Source organism: Molothrus aeneus, chromosome 16 (genome assembly GCF_037042795.1).
Source record: "Molothrus aeneus isolate 106 chromosome 16, BPBGC_Maene_1.0, whole genome shotgun sequence".
Classification (NCBI taxonomy): domain Eukaryota; kingdom Metazoa; phylum Chordata; class Aves; order Passeriformes; family Icteridae; genus Molothrus; species Molothrus aeneus.
Window position 1 is genome coordinate 1,795,761 of NC_089661.1, and position 15,696 is coordinate 1,811,456.

Genomic DNA, 15,696 nt, shown 5'->3' on the forward strand with positions numbered 1-15,696 from the left:
CTGCTGCTTGGTGCAGTGAGAAGTTTACTCTGAAGAAAGGTGATGGTTTCAATTTGAAAGGTGATTTTTTCCCCCTCATCTCTTATGGAGACTCCAAGCAAGAGGGACTCCAGGTATTGGGAACAGCTCTTTATTCTGTTCTCAGCCTGGCTGATTCCCTGCTGCACCTAAGGAAGAAGGCAATGCTGGAGCCCTCTCCAGCTCTTTTCCCAGTGCTCCCACAAGGAACACACCTTTGCTGCTCCCAGCAGGATGCTTTGTGCCACAGCTTCTTCCTCCCTGGGCCAGCTCCAGCTTTCCAAGCACAGCACTCCAGGACGTGTGGGATAAAAGGCACGTTGGGAGCTCACGGCTCAGCCAGAAGAGAACAAAAACCCCCTCTCCCCAAGACTCCAGTTTATTTTTACACTCCCAAGGCTGAGTGGTATTTCTTGAGCATGTTCTCATTTGCAGAACCTCTACGAAATCCTGGCAGGCTGGAAATGATTTCAAATCATGTATCCAAGACAACAAGGATAATTCTTCCCCGGCATGTTAAACGTAGAGCTGTCCCTTAGATGTGAATTCAGTATAAAAATCCACTCAGGTCTTTTGGAAAAGGAGATTTCAGGACTCAGCACCTTTTTCCTTTGGGTCACCTTGGCTTTACAAGGAAAGGCTGGCCCAGCAGCAGAAGTATTTCATCCCAGTGGGGCACACACCTGCCTTGTTGGTATTGCTGCCCAGAATAGCTCCCAGCACTGACAGAGCTCATCTATGTTAAATTAGCCCTTGGAAAACATCCCTGCTTGGAATCTCAGGCAAGATGCTCCCTTGACACAGGTCTGAGGAGCAAAAAGTGAAAGCCTTTTCCTGTCACAGCCTCCATATTGCTCAGTCCAGCGTTAAAATGCACATTTGTGACCCTGCACCACCTAAAAACCATGGAAATCCATCTCCCTGCCTGCCCTCCTGTCCCACTTCTCCTCAGCTGTTCCTGGGGCTTGGAACTACCTTTCAAAAAAGAAAAATAAACCAATATTCAGCCTTGCCTGGAGAAGCTGTGGCTGCCTCTGGATCCCTGGAGTGCCCAAGGCCAGGCTGGATGGGGCTTGAAGCAGCCTGGGCCAGTGGAAAGTGTCCCTGCCCATAGCAGGGGATGGGATGGGATGATCTTTAAGGTCCCTTCAACCCAAATCATTCCATGATTTTAGGACCAGCTGCCCCCTACACCAGGCTATCATTAACCTTTTATCAAGAAATCACAACTCCAAAATGATGTATTACAGACTACACCAAGCAAAAATACACACAAATATAAATAAATACATTTGCATGCAAATACAAAACAGGTCAGGAGTCTCATTACCAGCAACAAATAGTGTGATAAAAATCACAAACAATCATAAAATATCCTGAGTGGAAAGGGGTCCACAAGGATCAGAGCCCAGGTCCTGGTCCTGCACAGGACAACCCCAAAAACAGCCAGGCTACCATGACACAGGTGTCACACCCCTGAAGAGGCAAGCTTGGAAAAGAAAAAGCAGAGGGGAGTGATTCAGTCCCCACATGGGACAGGGACCCAGCCATCCCTTTGCTCCCAAGGCTCCTGCAGCACCTCCTGCTCCAGGCTGGAAGGCACAGAGCAGGAATGGATGAAGCCTTCCAAGCCAAGCCCAAAACCCCCAGGCACAGACAAGAGGTCTGTCCTTTCCAGCTGGGAACAGCAGGATTGCTGCAACGTGCTCCTGTGGTAAGGAATGCAGGAGGGAACCAAGGCATGGAGAATTTAACTAGAGGAAAACAACCCAAATCAGAGAAACAGCTTTCATCAGGCCCAAGAATAGAGAGAAAATGTAGATTTTTGTCCTCCACTGTGCCTTTTACTGGCCAAACAGCACCAAATGTCAGCATCCCACTACTCTGCTGTGCCTCTCAGGCAGGCTCCTGGCTGGTATATCTCAAAGCCAAGCTCAGGTTTTCCAGGCTCAGAAACTCCAGCAGAAAGACAAACCCAAGAGCAGCAGGTCCCCTTCCCATGTCACCAGTGTTTCACCACAGAAAGGGACTCCCTTTCCACCAGAGCACTGTGCTCTGCTCTTCCAGTTTCATCAACACCAATTTTAACTTAAACAGCACCAAATGCTTGGTGCAGCTTCTCTGGGCCCATCACCCAGAGACTGAACTTGTGTTCACATGTTCAGCATCCTTGAGCCCTGTCACAGCACACTCCCCTCTCCCCAGGCACAGCCTCTATGCCCAAATCCCACTCCACGTGCAGCCAACACTTATGGGAACGAACAGAGCTCATACTTGCCTCAAACGTGACGAAATCATCAAACTCATCAGGGCAGGCCGGGGCTTCCTCCTCGGGGGTATATCCCATATCATACAGCTGGCTGTCAGGGTCTGCAGGGGGAAAAAACACACAGCTGCAATCACCCAGAGGGAAATCTGTATCCTCATGCCCAGGGTGGGTTTGGGAAGTGCGACAGCGGTGGGACAGGAGCTTCTGTGTGCACGGACCGGCGCCTCCAGCCCTCAGGAAGGGCCTGTGCTCCCAGGCATGCCACCTGCCCCAGGGCTGAGGGCAATGGCCGCGCTTCTCCCTGCCTCAGAGACTACAAACCCCTTGCTGCTCCAATGGGGCTGGCTCCTGGCTTCATCCCTACCCCTCCATTCCTTTCCCTATCTCCGTTCCCTGCATCCTCTCATTCCTCTCCCAGAAGGCTTTAATCCCGCTGTGGGCAGGGAATGCCTGGGATGTGTGTGCGTGTGACAGCCAAGTGCCATGGGAACGGCGGGGAAGGGAAGGAGGCTGCAGCTCCGCGGTGCGGCGCCTGCTCCTCCCGCGGCCGCCCGCAGCAGGAGCGACCGCACAAAACAGGAGATTTCAGCGAGAGAGACTCCACACAAACACAGGAGCTTTGCAACGAGAGAGCCTCCACACAAAACCAGGAGCTTTGCAGAGAGCGAGCCTCCACACAAACACAGGAGCTTTGCAGCGAGAGAGCCTCCACATGAATCCTGCTCCTCCCGTGGCCACACGCACCAGGAGCATCCACACAAAACTAGGAGCTTTGCAGCCTCCACATAAATTCCTGTGAAGAGAGCCTCCACATGAATTCTGCTCCTCCCGTGGCCACATGCACCAGGAGCGTCCACACAAAATCAGGAACACAAAACAGGAGCTTTGCAGCCTCCACATGAATTCCTTTGGAGAGAGCCTCCACACGAATTCAGCTCCTCCCGTGGCCACACACATCAGGAGCATCCACACAAAATCAGGAGCTTTGCAGCCTCCACATGAATTCCTGTGGAGAGAACCTCCACGTGAATTCTGCTCCTCCTGTGGCCACGTGCATCAGGAGCACAAAAACAGGAGCTTTGCAGTGAGAGAGCCTCCACACGAATTCTGCTCCTTCCGTGGCCACACACACCAGGAGCATCCACACAAAAACAGGAGCTTTGCAGAGACAGAGCATCCACATGAATTCTGCTCCTCCTGTGGCCACATGCATCAGGAGCTTCCACACAAAAATCGGAGCTTTGCAGAGACAGAGCATCCACATGAATTCTGCTTCTCCTGTGGCCACATGCATCAGGAGCTTCCACACAAAAATAGCTTTGCAGAGAGAGAGCCTCCCCATGGATTCCCCCTCCCAGCCCACAGCCTCGTCCGCAGCGCTGCTCCCGGCCCTTGCAGCGAGGAAAGGAGCGAGAATTCCCCGTGCTCCCTCAGGCAGCAGCTAATGGCCGATCCGGCACACGGCCTAGATCCCGGGCGGGAGGCACCGGATCGGGAGCAGCGCTGCAGTCCCAAAATAAACAGCCCACACGCCTCGGAGCTGCCATGGCTGCTGAGGAAGCGGGCCCGGAGAGGAGGAGGAGGAGGCAGGCACCTGGCCATGCTCCCAGGGAATGCATAAGGATTTATGGGGGGACAGGGGGCACCTTTCTGTGCCTTTCAGAGCCCCCTCCCCAGCCCCTCAAAGGGACACACCGGTTGTCCTGATGTGGCTGCCCAGATGGGACAGTTCCAGCCTCTCACAGGCAGAGCTCCCGCTCTGGGCCCCTCTCCAGGTGTCAAGAAAGGCCATTTTTCATTAAGGAATCATATTATGGTCATTTCATACATCTGGTAAAAAGTCAAGGGATTTGGGGTTGGTCAAGGCACTGGGGGTGCTCAGCCTGGAGAGGAGAAGGATCCAGGGACACCTTCCAGGGCCCAGAGCGCTCCAGGAGAGCTGGAGAGGGACTGGGGACAAGGCATGGAGGGACAGGACAAGAGGAATGGCTTTACACTGCCAGAGGGCAGGGCTGGATGGGATATTGGGAATTAGGGATTGTTCCCTGGGAGGGTGGGCAGGCCCTGGCACAAGGTGCCCAGAGAAGCTGTGGCTGCCCCTGGATCCCTGGCAGTGCCCAAGGCCAGGCTGGGCAGGGCTTGGGGCACCTGGAACAGTGGAAGGTGTCCCTGCCCATGGAATGAGATGCATTTTACAGTCTCTTCCAACACAAAGCATTCCGAGAATCTCTGAATAGGGCATGGGCCTGCAGCAACTCGCATGTAAACACCATCCCCAGGGCCTCTCAGCTGACCATTAAATGCACACACAGGTGGGCACCCAGGAGATATTGGAGCCACCAGGAAAGACTGCAGCCACCAACCTGAGGGGTTCCCTGGGGTGGCAGAAGCTGAACATGTGGCACCAAGAAATGATCCCTCCCCTCACCAGGGCCCGACTCCCAGGGTCAGGCTGTGAATCCACTTCAGGAATGACCCAAATTGCTTTTCCAGGGCCAGACCCAACGCTGTGCTCCACAGGGTCAGGGCTGCAGCAGGGGAAAGGTGCTCTTGGTCACTTCAACATCCCACTGCTGTCCCACTGTGGCAGCAGCAGTGGTGCTGCTCTGAGCTCCCCTCCAGCTGCAAAGCCAGAGCAGGGCCCTGGGATACAGCTGGAAATGCTGATGCTGCCTGGGCACCCTGCTCAGGGCAAGGCTACTCCTGCTCTGACTATTGGGCCAGCACAGGAGGACCTTGGACTTGATGACCTTGGAGGTCTTTCCCAACCTTAATGATTCTATAATCTGAAGATGGCATTGTCCCTCTCCCCAAATGTCCCTCTGTCCCCACCTGCACAGCTCCCCCTGTGAGCCTGAGCCTACAATCTGGAGGAGTTTTCCCATTAATCATCCCTGGTGCTATGCTGGGATTGGAGCCTGGTGGCTGACAGCAGGGAGGGGATGGGGACAGTGACCTGCTCACCTCAGTGGGTGCCACCAAGAGAAGCCTTTACCCACATCTGAGGGCAAAACCAAAACCAAACAGTGCTCCTGGGAGGCAACTTGTGTCACACCACCCAGAGGGGACAGGCAGCCACCTCTCCTGCCCACCACAGGCAGTGGTCAGCTCCAGGCCATCTCCAGAGATCCTGCTGCACCCCACAGCAGACCCTGGAACCATATCCCAAAGGCACAGGCTGCTCCCTTCTCCTTATTCCTTCATCATTTCTCTTCCTCCCCCTCCAAGTAGACACACAAACACTTCCTACTCTTCTACAGACATATATAAAGATATTTATTCTCCTTGTTTCTTCCAGAGGGGCTTGAAAAGGGAGGATTTGCAAGCAAGTGAAAGCTTCCTTTTGGAATCAGGGGTGTGAAGCGTGGGCAGAGCACAGGCATAGGCAGCTCCTGCCATCCATCACCTGCCTCCTGCCCAGCTCCTACCCAAACCAGGAGCTCTGGAGCCTTCCCAGCCCTTCAGGGAATGAACATGCTGGGCATCAACGGGATCCTTGTTGCTCCATCTGTGTGCAGAGAGCCCAGCCCAAAGAGGGGGTCTCTGTGTACCATGGGTTTATTTTCACAGCAAATTCCAGTGTAAAAATCCAGGAAAGGCCATCTGAGAGGTCACCTGCACCCTGGTGGTGGCACGGCCAGCACAAGCCATGCTCAGGAGCCAGCATTCCATGCTTCCACCTCCCCATGAGTCACAGAGAGCAAAGACAAACAGCACCACAAACAAAGGTTGATTTCTCTGCTGGATTCATTCCCTCCCCCTCCAAAAAAAGCCATATGGTGCTTTGTGTATAGGGAGAGTTGCCATGGAGAGCCTGCAAGTCTGCCAGCACAACAGCCTGCATTAGGCTCACAAATTCCTGCCCAAAAGAGCCAAAAAACCCCAGGAGCCAAAAATTCGGAGACCTTTGGTGTGGAGTGGCACTCCCCATGTGGAGAGCACTGTCCCCAGGTGCAGAGGGAGCCACGTGGTGACAGCTGGAGGGGTCTGCTCCCCCCACAGCAGCAACAGAGCCAGGGGTGGCTGTGGGCCACCAGCAGCAGCACTCAATAGCCTCAATCTGTGGCACAGGCTGAGCTCAGACCCTCACATTCCCTCTGCTCTGCACCCTGGACATTAAAGTCAAGTCCCAGCTGACCCCTGCCCTGCTTCAGTGTCCTTCTCCCTGCCCCTCACACCACAAAGCAGCCTTTCCTTGCTTACACCCATCCCTGATTTCTCTTTATCCTTCCCCACTGAGAGCTGATGTGGTCACAACATTTGGGGTCACCTCTGCACTACTCTGCTCAAACCCATCTTGTGCCCAGGGCTGGGGGTGGCATCAGGGACTGCCTTTTGTCCTCTGAGTGTCCATGACCAGCTTCTCCTGCACTTCCAGCTCTATCCATCACTCCCACTGCCAGGCCAGTCATATCCATAAACATCCAAAAACCTGAAAGGTAAAACAAGGCTCTGAGAGACCTTCCAGGCAGCTTTACTGCTAAACCACCACAGAATCATCGAATCACTCAGGCTGGAAAAGCCCTCTCAGGTCATCAAGTCTAACTGCTCTCCCAGCACTGCCAAGGCCACCATTAATCTATGTCCCCAAGTGCCACATCCACACGACTTTTAAATTCCTCCAGGGATAGTGACTCCACCACTGCCCTGGGCAGCTGTGCCAGTGCCTGACCATCCCTTCCCATGAAGGAATATTCCCAATATCCAACCTGATCCTCCCCTGGCACAGCCTGAGGCTGTTTCCTCTTGTCCTGTCACTGGAAGCCACCATTTAAAAGCCATGTGGATGTGGCACCTGGGGACATGGGGCAGTGGTGGCCTTGGCAGTGCTGGGGGAATGGTTGGTCTCAATGATCTCAGAGGGCTTTCCCAACATAAATAATTCCATGGGGGTGGGTGAGACCTCTTCCCATGCCTTGTTGAGCTTCAGAGCTCTCAGGTGTGCCAGAGTCACCTGGGCTCTCCCAGGAACCCTCAGGAACAGCAGTTCTGGGATAAAGCTCCTGAAATAGATTCTAAAAACTGCTTCCAGAAGGAAGGATGGCAGTGGAAAGGCACCTTGAGTGAAGGGCTGTGGGTACAGCAGTGACACATGGGTCACACAGAGCCAGTTTTATCAGCTTCATATAGGAGTGACCTAGAAAAAGAGCCTTTCAGGAGGATTTAAGTCATCTACCAACACACTGTGCACACTGCTGCAAGCCACAGAGCCTCCAGGCCCGAGGGATTCCAACAGGATGGATTTTGTGAGCTCACAGACCTGCACTGATCAGTGTGGGAATAAGGCTTGGAACCTGCCTGAGTGGCACAGAACAAAACAAACCCCAAAAAGGAGCAGAATGAAGTCCTGGTTGGCTTAAGTGAGAACAAATTATATAAATCCAGCTTAAGTGAGAACAAATTATATAAATCCAGCTCCCTTACTGGGAATGCTGCTGGAAAACAACAGACACACAGCCAGGGATTGAGGATTGCAGGAATTCAGGAGGATCCTGCACAGGGGAAGCCACTATCCAGTACTTCCAGAGGCAGCTCAGGGTCTCAGGCTCCAGCAGCCATGTGGAGTGATCCCTGTGGGATAAAGCCAGCACCAATCTCACCCACCCCCCTTTTCCTTCCCCAGAGTGGCCCAGGAGTACATTTATAACCTGATGCTCCCAGAAAAGAGCAGCTTTCTGCCCCATGCTTTCCTGTAGCTCAGCTTCCCCCAGAGATGGGCCGACGGAGCAGCAGCACTTACTGCAAACCATCATTTCCCAAAATGCCCCAGGGCAGGGAGCAAAGGCAGCCCAGGCTCCCAGGGAGGCAGTGGCACAATGAAGGTTGCTTACACAAGCCTGGCTAAAGCTCTTCAGCAGCCCCTCATGTCCTGAGCATCACTTATTGTATTTGTGGGGTGCCCCATGGCAGGAAGGAATGATGACTGCATGTTCTCAGAAGGCTAATTTATTATTTCATGATACCATATTGTATTAAAGAATGCTATACTAAACTATACCAAAGAATACAGAAAGGATACTTAGAGAAGGCTAAAAAGATAATAATGAAAACTCCTGACTCTTGCCAGAGTCCTGACACAGCTTGGCCCTGACTGGCCAAAGAGTGAAAACAACTCACAGCAGAAACCAATGAAACAATCACCTGTGGTAAACAATCTCCAAACACATTCCACAAGAGAATCAAATGAGATAAGAATTTGTTTTCCTTTTTATCCGAGGCTTCTCAGCTTCCCAGGAGAAAAATCCTAGGCAAAGAAATTTTACAGAAAATGTGAATGTGACAATCACTCTCACTGACCAGGGCTCATCACACATTCCCTTTGATCCCCTTCCCATGGCAGAGGCCCTGCACCTCCTCCACACACAGCATGGAAAGGAATTCCCTTCATGCCATGGAGGCCCTTTGGAGGCACAAATTCAGCTGCCCTCCCTTCATCCCAGAGGCCTGATGAGGATCTGCCCCAGAGACAGAGCAGGAGGCCACCCCTGGCACCTGGAAACTGTGCTGAGTTTAACACCTGGAATCTATGCTGAGTTGAGTTTAACACCTGGAATTTGTGTTGAGTTTAACACCTGAAATTTGTGCTGAGTTTAACATCTAGAATTGGGTGTTGAGTTTAAGACCTGGAATTTGTGCTGAGTTGAGTTTAACACCTGGAATCTGCACTGAGTTGAGTTTAACACCTGGAGTTTGTGCTGAGTTTAAGACCTGGAATTTGTGCTGAGTTGAGTTTAACACCTGGAATCTGCACTGAGTTTAAAACACAGAGTCTCATTTTTAATTCCCAGCAATCTGAGTGGCCTTTTCAGAGTGTCCAGTCACCAAATCCAGCTCAGATTCCTGCAGGCTTGTGCAGGAACCAAGGCTCACTGCTGGAGGTGTGGAAAATGAGGTGCTGGCTGGGGCCAGCAGTGGCTTAGAGCCACTTTGATGGAGAGACTGAGCCTCCAAAATAGCACTTGCTGCTGGTGAGGAGACCTCCTGATGTCCTCCAGCTCCTTCACTTCTTCTACTTCCAAATCTCCACACTTCAGCAAACTAAGCTGGATTTTTAGACAGAGATCACAGAATCCTGAAGGCTGGAAAAGCTCCAAGATCATCGAGCCCAACCATTAACCCAGCAGTGCAAAACTCATCACTGCCCATGGCCCTGCTCTGGGAACACACTGAGGCAGGACCTTGAGAAGGAGCTCATGGAAGCAGCAGAACATCCCAAGTCAGCTCCCAGGAGCACAGCAGTGCTGACACAACCTTGGGGACACCCAGGGCCACTCTCCTGTCCAGGGTTTGAGAACCCTGAAGCAGAAGCCCCTTGAGAGGCTCCAAATCAAGGAGCTCACAGAGGACAATCTTATCTTTAGATATCTTATCTTTACCTTTATATATTTTCATTAATATATTTTCTATTTTAATATTAATATATTTTCTATTTTAATGTTAATATACTTTATTTTTATATTTATATATTATAAATATATACATATTTTATATATTCTTTTATATATTTTATATTTTATCTTATCTTTATATAAGATTGTCCCACAAGCAAAATAAAATTAAAGAGAACCCTGACTCGGGAGCTCAAATGGACCCAAGGTGGTGACACCCCAAATAAGACAGGCAGAAATCAGGCAGTTCCACAGGCTGGGACTGACTGGATGCTCCCATTCCATCCTGAAGGCTTCAGCCTTCCAGCCCACATGGAGAAATGAGGATAAGAATTAAACCCAGTTCAATCCCCCCCAGCTCAGGCCCAGGAAATGCTCACAATGTTCTTACCTCCAAGCATGGCTGAATTTCATTTTCACAGCAATGCCTGAGTGGTTCAGGCACAGCTTCCAGACCCACGAGGATCAAAGGGAACACTTTCAACACCTACAGCACTTCCATCAACGTGCAGGCATTAGTATTTGTCAGTCAGGTCTCACTTGCCATTTCTACCCTCCACTAGCCACACCAAAAACTGACCACAATTAATGGCAAGCCTCTCCAAAGCTGTCACTGAGCCCTGGGGAGTGGTTTGGATCAGAACCACCCAGGTGCCTCTGGAAAAAAAGTGATGGACAGGAGAGCTGTGAGCCTGGGCAGGCACTGCAGACACCCCCTGCTCCAGCCTAGGCTCCAGCCTCAACAACAGAGCTGCAAAATCACCAATGAAATTATTTATAAAGTTATTTAGAAAGCCTCTGATCTCAGACTTGCCCTCTGTGTCCTGATCAGAACCCAGCCTGGGTTTAGGGGAAATTATGGACAGAAAATACCTAAGAGGAGAAGCACTAAACTACACCTGCAGGAAGAATTCTCCCCAAGGTGGTGCTCCACAGTTCTGAGCCATCTCTTGGAAACAATGACTGTGCTGCTCAAAAATGTCCTGTGTGCTACAGGGGGGGTTGAGCAGCCCCTGTGCCACTTTGAAGTCCCAGTCCTCCAAAATCCCCTAAAAGCTATGCAGAGTAGCAGGAAAATGCTCCTGAAGGTGCATGTTTGAATCCCCTTCCCTGTTTCTTCCCCTAACTCCAATATTGCCAGAAAATCCCATGGAAGCAGAGCCAAACCATGTGCCACCTGTCACTGAAGGACAGGGGAGATGCATTCTTTAAAGTGCTTTTGCTCCAACTGGCTTCTGTATAGGAAACATCACCCAAAGTAAAACAAAATCATGGAGGGGGGTTCTGTAAAATTGGGTTTTGATCCTTTTCCCAGCCATTATCTGTGCCTGACCCCTCCCCTGCAGGGGAAGGAGCACAGGGAGGAATTGGACCTTTTCAATGCAGGGCTCCAGGAAGGCACCGAGGGGCTGAGAGGTGACAAACAGAATTGCTCAGGTTGGAGAAGACCTCCAAGATCATGGATTCCAAACATGGAAACAGGATCCAAACAGGCCAATGCCCACCCTCATCAGGGGTGGTTTTATTAGAAGCTGTGACATCATCTCTGCTGAGCTCTCTGGAATTATTAACTACATTAATAAAAATTCCTCTTGCCTCGTTAGCAGAAGTCCCTCCTGTTCTAAAGAGGAATAAACTGCCCAGTGATTTACAGGAGCAGTTTGGACTGTAAGAGCTTGGAAAAGAGGATCATGAAGGAGAAGGCATGGAGGGACACAGGGACCAGGCCAGGAGGGGACACAGCCTGGGACAGGCAGAATGGGAGGGAGATGATGTGAGCTGTGCTCAGCCAGAACACCAGAGAATTGGGAAAATTGGTTTTTCCCAGTGTGTGGATGCCCACTGGAACCACCCCACCTGCTGCTCACCCAGCCAGCTGCTCCCCAATCAGCCCTGGTTTCCAGGAAATCCACATCACACACGGCTTCTCCTGTCCAGGGAACCACTCTGGAGAAAAAAGCTTTTGCCACATCAGCCTGTCAAGGTGTCATAGGTGTGAAAAATGCATATTTTATGATTGGCTTTCCACAAACATTAAAATGAATATGTGTTATATTAAAAAGTTATGCTGTAATAACTTTCTTAAATAGTTTGTTAAATATAGTTTTAGGTAATAATATAATGTTAAAATAGAAACTTTGCTATGTAAGATATTTATTTTAAAGAGAAGATTCACACTGAAATAGCAGCCACAGGACACCTGAATCTTTCAGAGAAAGAGAATTTATTGCTCTCTTATCAGAAGAAATGAACTTCTTCCTGCCTGGAGATGCCATTAAGATTCAGAAGAAGTTAACACTGCCCAGATAGAATCCTTTGTTCAAATGGAATTTATGCATCATGTATGAGGTGTATGAATATGCAACAGGCTGTTGCTTTTAAGGGCTAATCCTCTGTTAATGTGGGTCCTTTTTCAGGCTTATTTTGCCCAGAAAAGGTACCCGGACATCCATAACTCTTAGTTTTTATTGTCTCATATTGTCCTAAATCCTAATTGTCCAAATTTTTATTACTCTGATTAAATTACTATTTTTATAACCCTTTTATTACTAATAAACTTTTAAAATTTTAAAAACAATGATTGGCGTTTTTCACACCAGGGGTGCCAGGTCACCCAGTACACTCACCAGCCCCCAGGCTGTGACAGAGCCGGGCAGGGAGGAGCAGAAGTCCTGGTGAGTAATTATCCCTTTGTTAATAACTCTGGATTGACTGGATTCCTCAGGAGAAACAGCTGAGAGCTCTGCAGGGCTCCTTTCCTTCCCCCAAGCTGGGCCAGGGATCTCCTGAGCCCTGTCCAGGTGCTCCTGCTCAGGAGGAAGGACACATTCCCCACCTCCCCTGGCTGATCCAAGCACTGACAACCCCTCAGTCTGGCCTAACATCCAAACCTGAGACAGCAGAACAGGCAGGACAGAAACCACCCCTCACACCCACGTGGAGCCACCAGCCCAGCCCAGCCCAGCCCAGCTAAGCCCAGCCCAGCCCAGCCTCCTCCCACGCACTCCCCAAACCGCAGGCGAGCCCAGTTCCCAAAAGCATTCCCAGCTCCAGATGTGGAGGAAAACAGCACAGCCCAGAAAGGGAATCCTGCAATGGAGAAACACAGGCAGGAGATGGAAGAGGAGAATTGTTATTTAACAGAAACTGCCTCTCTTTTCTCTTTAGTCATCATCTCCAGAGAAGAGCATGCTAATGTTATAGATACATATTATAATACTGGCTTTTTGCAAATATTAAAATTTATTTTATATGTGTAATGTAAAAGTAACTTTATTATAGAGATATAGTTTGTATTTCTGTTGTTAATTAAGCTTAGTGAAAGAGCTGATGGAAGTATGTCTGTGTTAAAATGCCTGTTTGGGTGGGATAACACCCAAGGAACACAGGATGGGGACACCTGTACAGATCTGCCAGCCATCAGCACTCACTGTCTGAAGACAGTGTGCACCAAGTCCCAAAAACTGGAGCTGATAAAAAAGGACTAAAACCACAGCCAAGAAATACCCATGCTCTAAACAGGTGGATCCAAGGAGGAGATGTGCTAAACAGTTCTGGGACATGTAAACTAGTTTGGGGGAAAGTTTACTATGCATAAGGGTCTATGAATATGCAAAGAGCTGATGTAATTAAAAGGTATTTAAGGGGTATCTCCGAGGATAACATGGTGCTCTTGGCTGAGTGCCATAATTACCTTTGCTCTGTGGTCCTTGTCTCCTATTGTCCTTCATTAAACTTTTTACATTTTCACAGGACAGTGAGTGTGTTTTTCACATTAACAACTACTCTAAAGCTCCAATAAAGCACTGCTCCCTATTTTCATCTTCCTGGGAAAACAGGCAGTCCCTGCAGTGGGTTTTATCCTCCTTTCCCAGAAAAATTTGCTTTCCTTTGGGCATCAGATTTTGTCTTTATCAGGTTAGGTTATGGTCTGTGGTCAAAAAGCCACCACAGGTTTCCTTCACTTCAGGATACATGGAAGTCTTTCTACTCTGGAATTAGCTTTGATTTCCAGGAGATCTGGCTACACAGCAATGCTTTTCCCTCCCAAGGAATGCTGAACCAACAGTGATTCTTTGGGGATTTGATCCCAGGTTTAATCCCAGCTTAGAACCAGAACTCCCTCAGAACTGAGGATGTATTTGAGACCTGTTACACTCCATGACAGTGACCTGACACAGCCAGATTTCTCAGGCATATGCTCCAAAGCAGGAATTCATGAAAGGAGAGTGATTCCTAAAGAAGGAATTCTCAGAGGGGCAGAGATTCTGTCTTAGGTTGGAAGATGTGGCTGGGGCTGTGTGTTCTGTCCCCATCTGTCAGAGCTGGGGCAGTTCTCTGCTGTTCATGGGGCAGTTTTTTCTTTATCTCTCCCACAGCCAATCCTCCCTGCAGGAGATCTCTGCTGTCCATGGCCACTGAGTGTCCCTGCAGGGCTGATCCAATCCCATCATCCCATGGGGAGATGCTGCGCCCAGGGGAGGAGCCGAGCATTCCTACCTGGATCCAATGTGAGCCTGGCACAGCCCAGCAGCCTTTGCCCAGTGCATTGCCAGAGGAGCAGCTTCTGCTGCCCTGCATGGCCAGAGGGAGCCCAGGCCCATCTCCAGCAGCCCTGGAGCTGCAGAGGAAAACTCCCCCCTTGTGCAGGATCCCTGCTCCAGCAGAGCCACAGCTGGCACTGCAGGAGGGCTGAGCCCCCATGGGATGGGGCTGTGCCACCCCCTGACACACAGGGGACAGGGACTGCTCTCACTCTGGCAGTGTTGTTTTGTATTATTGCATCTTTATTTTATTTTTATTTTCTTCCCTAGTAAAGAACTGCTATTCGTACTCCCATATCTTTGCCTAAGAGCGCCTCTTAAATTCAAAATTATAATAATTCAGAGGGAGGGGGTTTACATTTCCCACTTCAAGGAAGACTCCTGCCTTCCTTAGCAGACACCTGGCTTTTCAAACCAAGACATTCCCATGCCAATCTCCCATTCCTGGCCCCCAGAGCCTTCACAGCATTTTCCAGCAGCGTGTTTGAGCCATTCCTTGCTGCTCTCATCCCAGAACTGCCTACAGACACAGCTCTCCCAACACTTGTGCTCCTCTCCCAAAAGTAGGTCAATGCAGTATGTCATGTGCCAGGCTGCTCTGGGGAAGCACAGCTCCCTCTGAGGCATGGAGCACCCAGCAGCCTCTCCCCCCTGTCACCCTTCACCCAGCTGCCACACTGATGAATTCACTACAAACAAGTGTTTATGGAAATCAAAACAGAAATGCAAGTGAAGAAACTGCTCTGCTGAGCCAGAAGTGCCCTCCCCATCAGCACCCGAGTCCTTGCCCTGGTACATTGTTATTACAGCAAATCCATTAATGGTTGGATTCCATCATTCTAAAGGACTTTTCCAACCTGAATGATTCTATGTCTGTATTAGAGCAGAAAGAGGGACTTAAAAGAGCTCGAGAATGCTGTGATTTTGGTTCCACTCCCAGCTGCTCCATGGCTCCTCTCTCCCAGCAATTGCTCCAGGGGGAACAGAAAATGCCCCCTGCACATCCAAACCTCCCTGCTCACCCTGCCATGGGGAAGAGGCCTGGAGCCAGGATCTGCTGATCCTGGGGGCTGCACAGCTGGAGAGAAAGTTCTCCACACACACAGGAGCATCTTGGAGCTCCTGGGAGCAGAAGAGGGACTTTTCTCCAGGGACACTGGAGGTGGAGGAAAGGAGCACCCAGCTCAATGCCCCTGCCCTGGGGCTGGACCTGTGTCCTGCTCTTCCCTGGATCAGCCTCCAGCTGGGCTGGGTTCACACCTGCTTCGTTCTCCTGCTGTTTGCATCTCCACAGAGCATCAGCCCTTCACAGAGGGGTCTCTGTGCCCTGGTCACAACCAACCTTCCTGTCAGGAGAGGGATGGAGACAGACCCCAGGTCCTTGTGACCACAGAGCACCCCCAAAGCAGCTGAGCTCCATCCCTCACGCTCCTAATTCCCCATTCCCTGAGAGCACACAGTTACAGACTCAGCAGAA

General features: G+C 50.4%; 1 protein-coding gene across 4 annotated transcripts in view; it reads right to left on the bottom strand.

Annotated features, from left to right (window-relative positions):
• RAB11FIP3 (RAB11 family interacting protein 3) overlaps positions 1-15,696 on the bottom strand; it is an 86,435-nt gene that overhangs the window by 39,486 nt on the left and 31,253 nt on the right. For 2 of the 4 annotated variants that reach the window (XM_066561230.1, XM_066561229.1), the window contains exon 3: positions 2,297-2,388. In XM_066561230.1, coding sequence (XP_066417327.1) covers positions 2,297-2,388 — 92 coding nt within the window. The other 2 variants (XM_066561231.1, XM_066561232.1) reach the window with 2 other exon arrangements.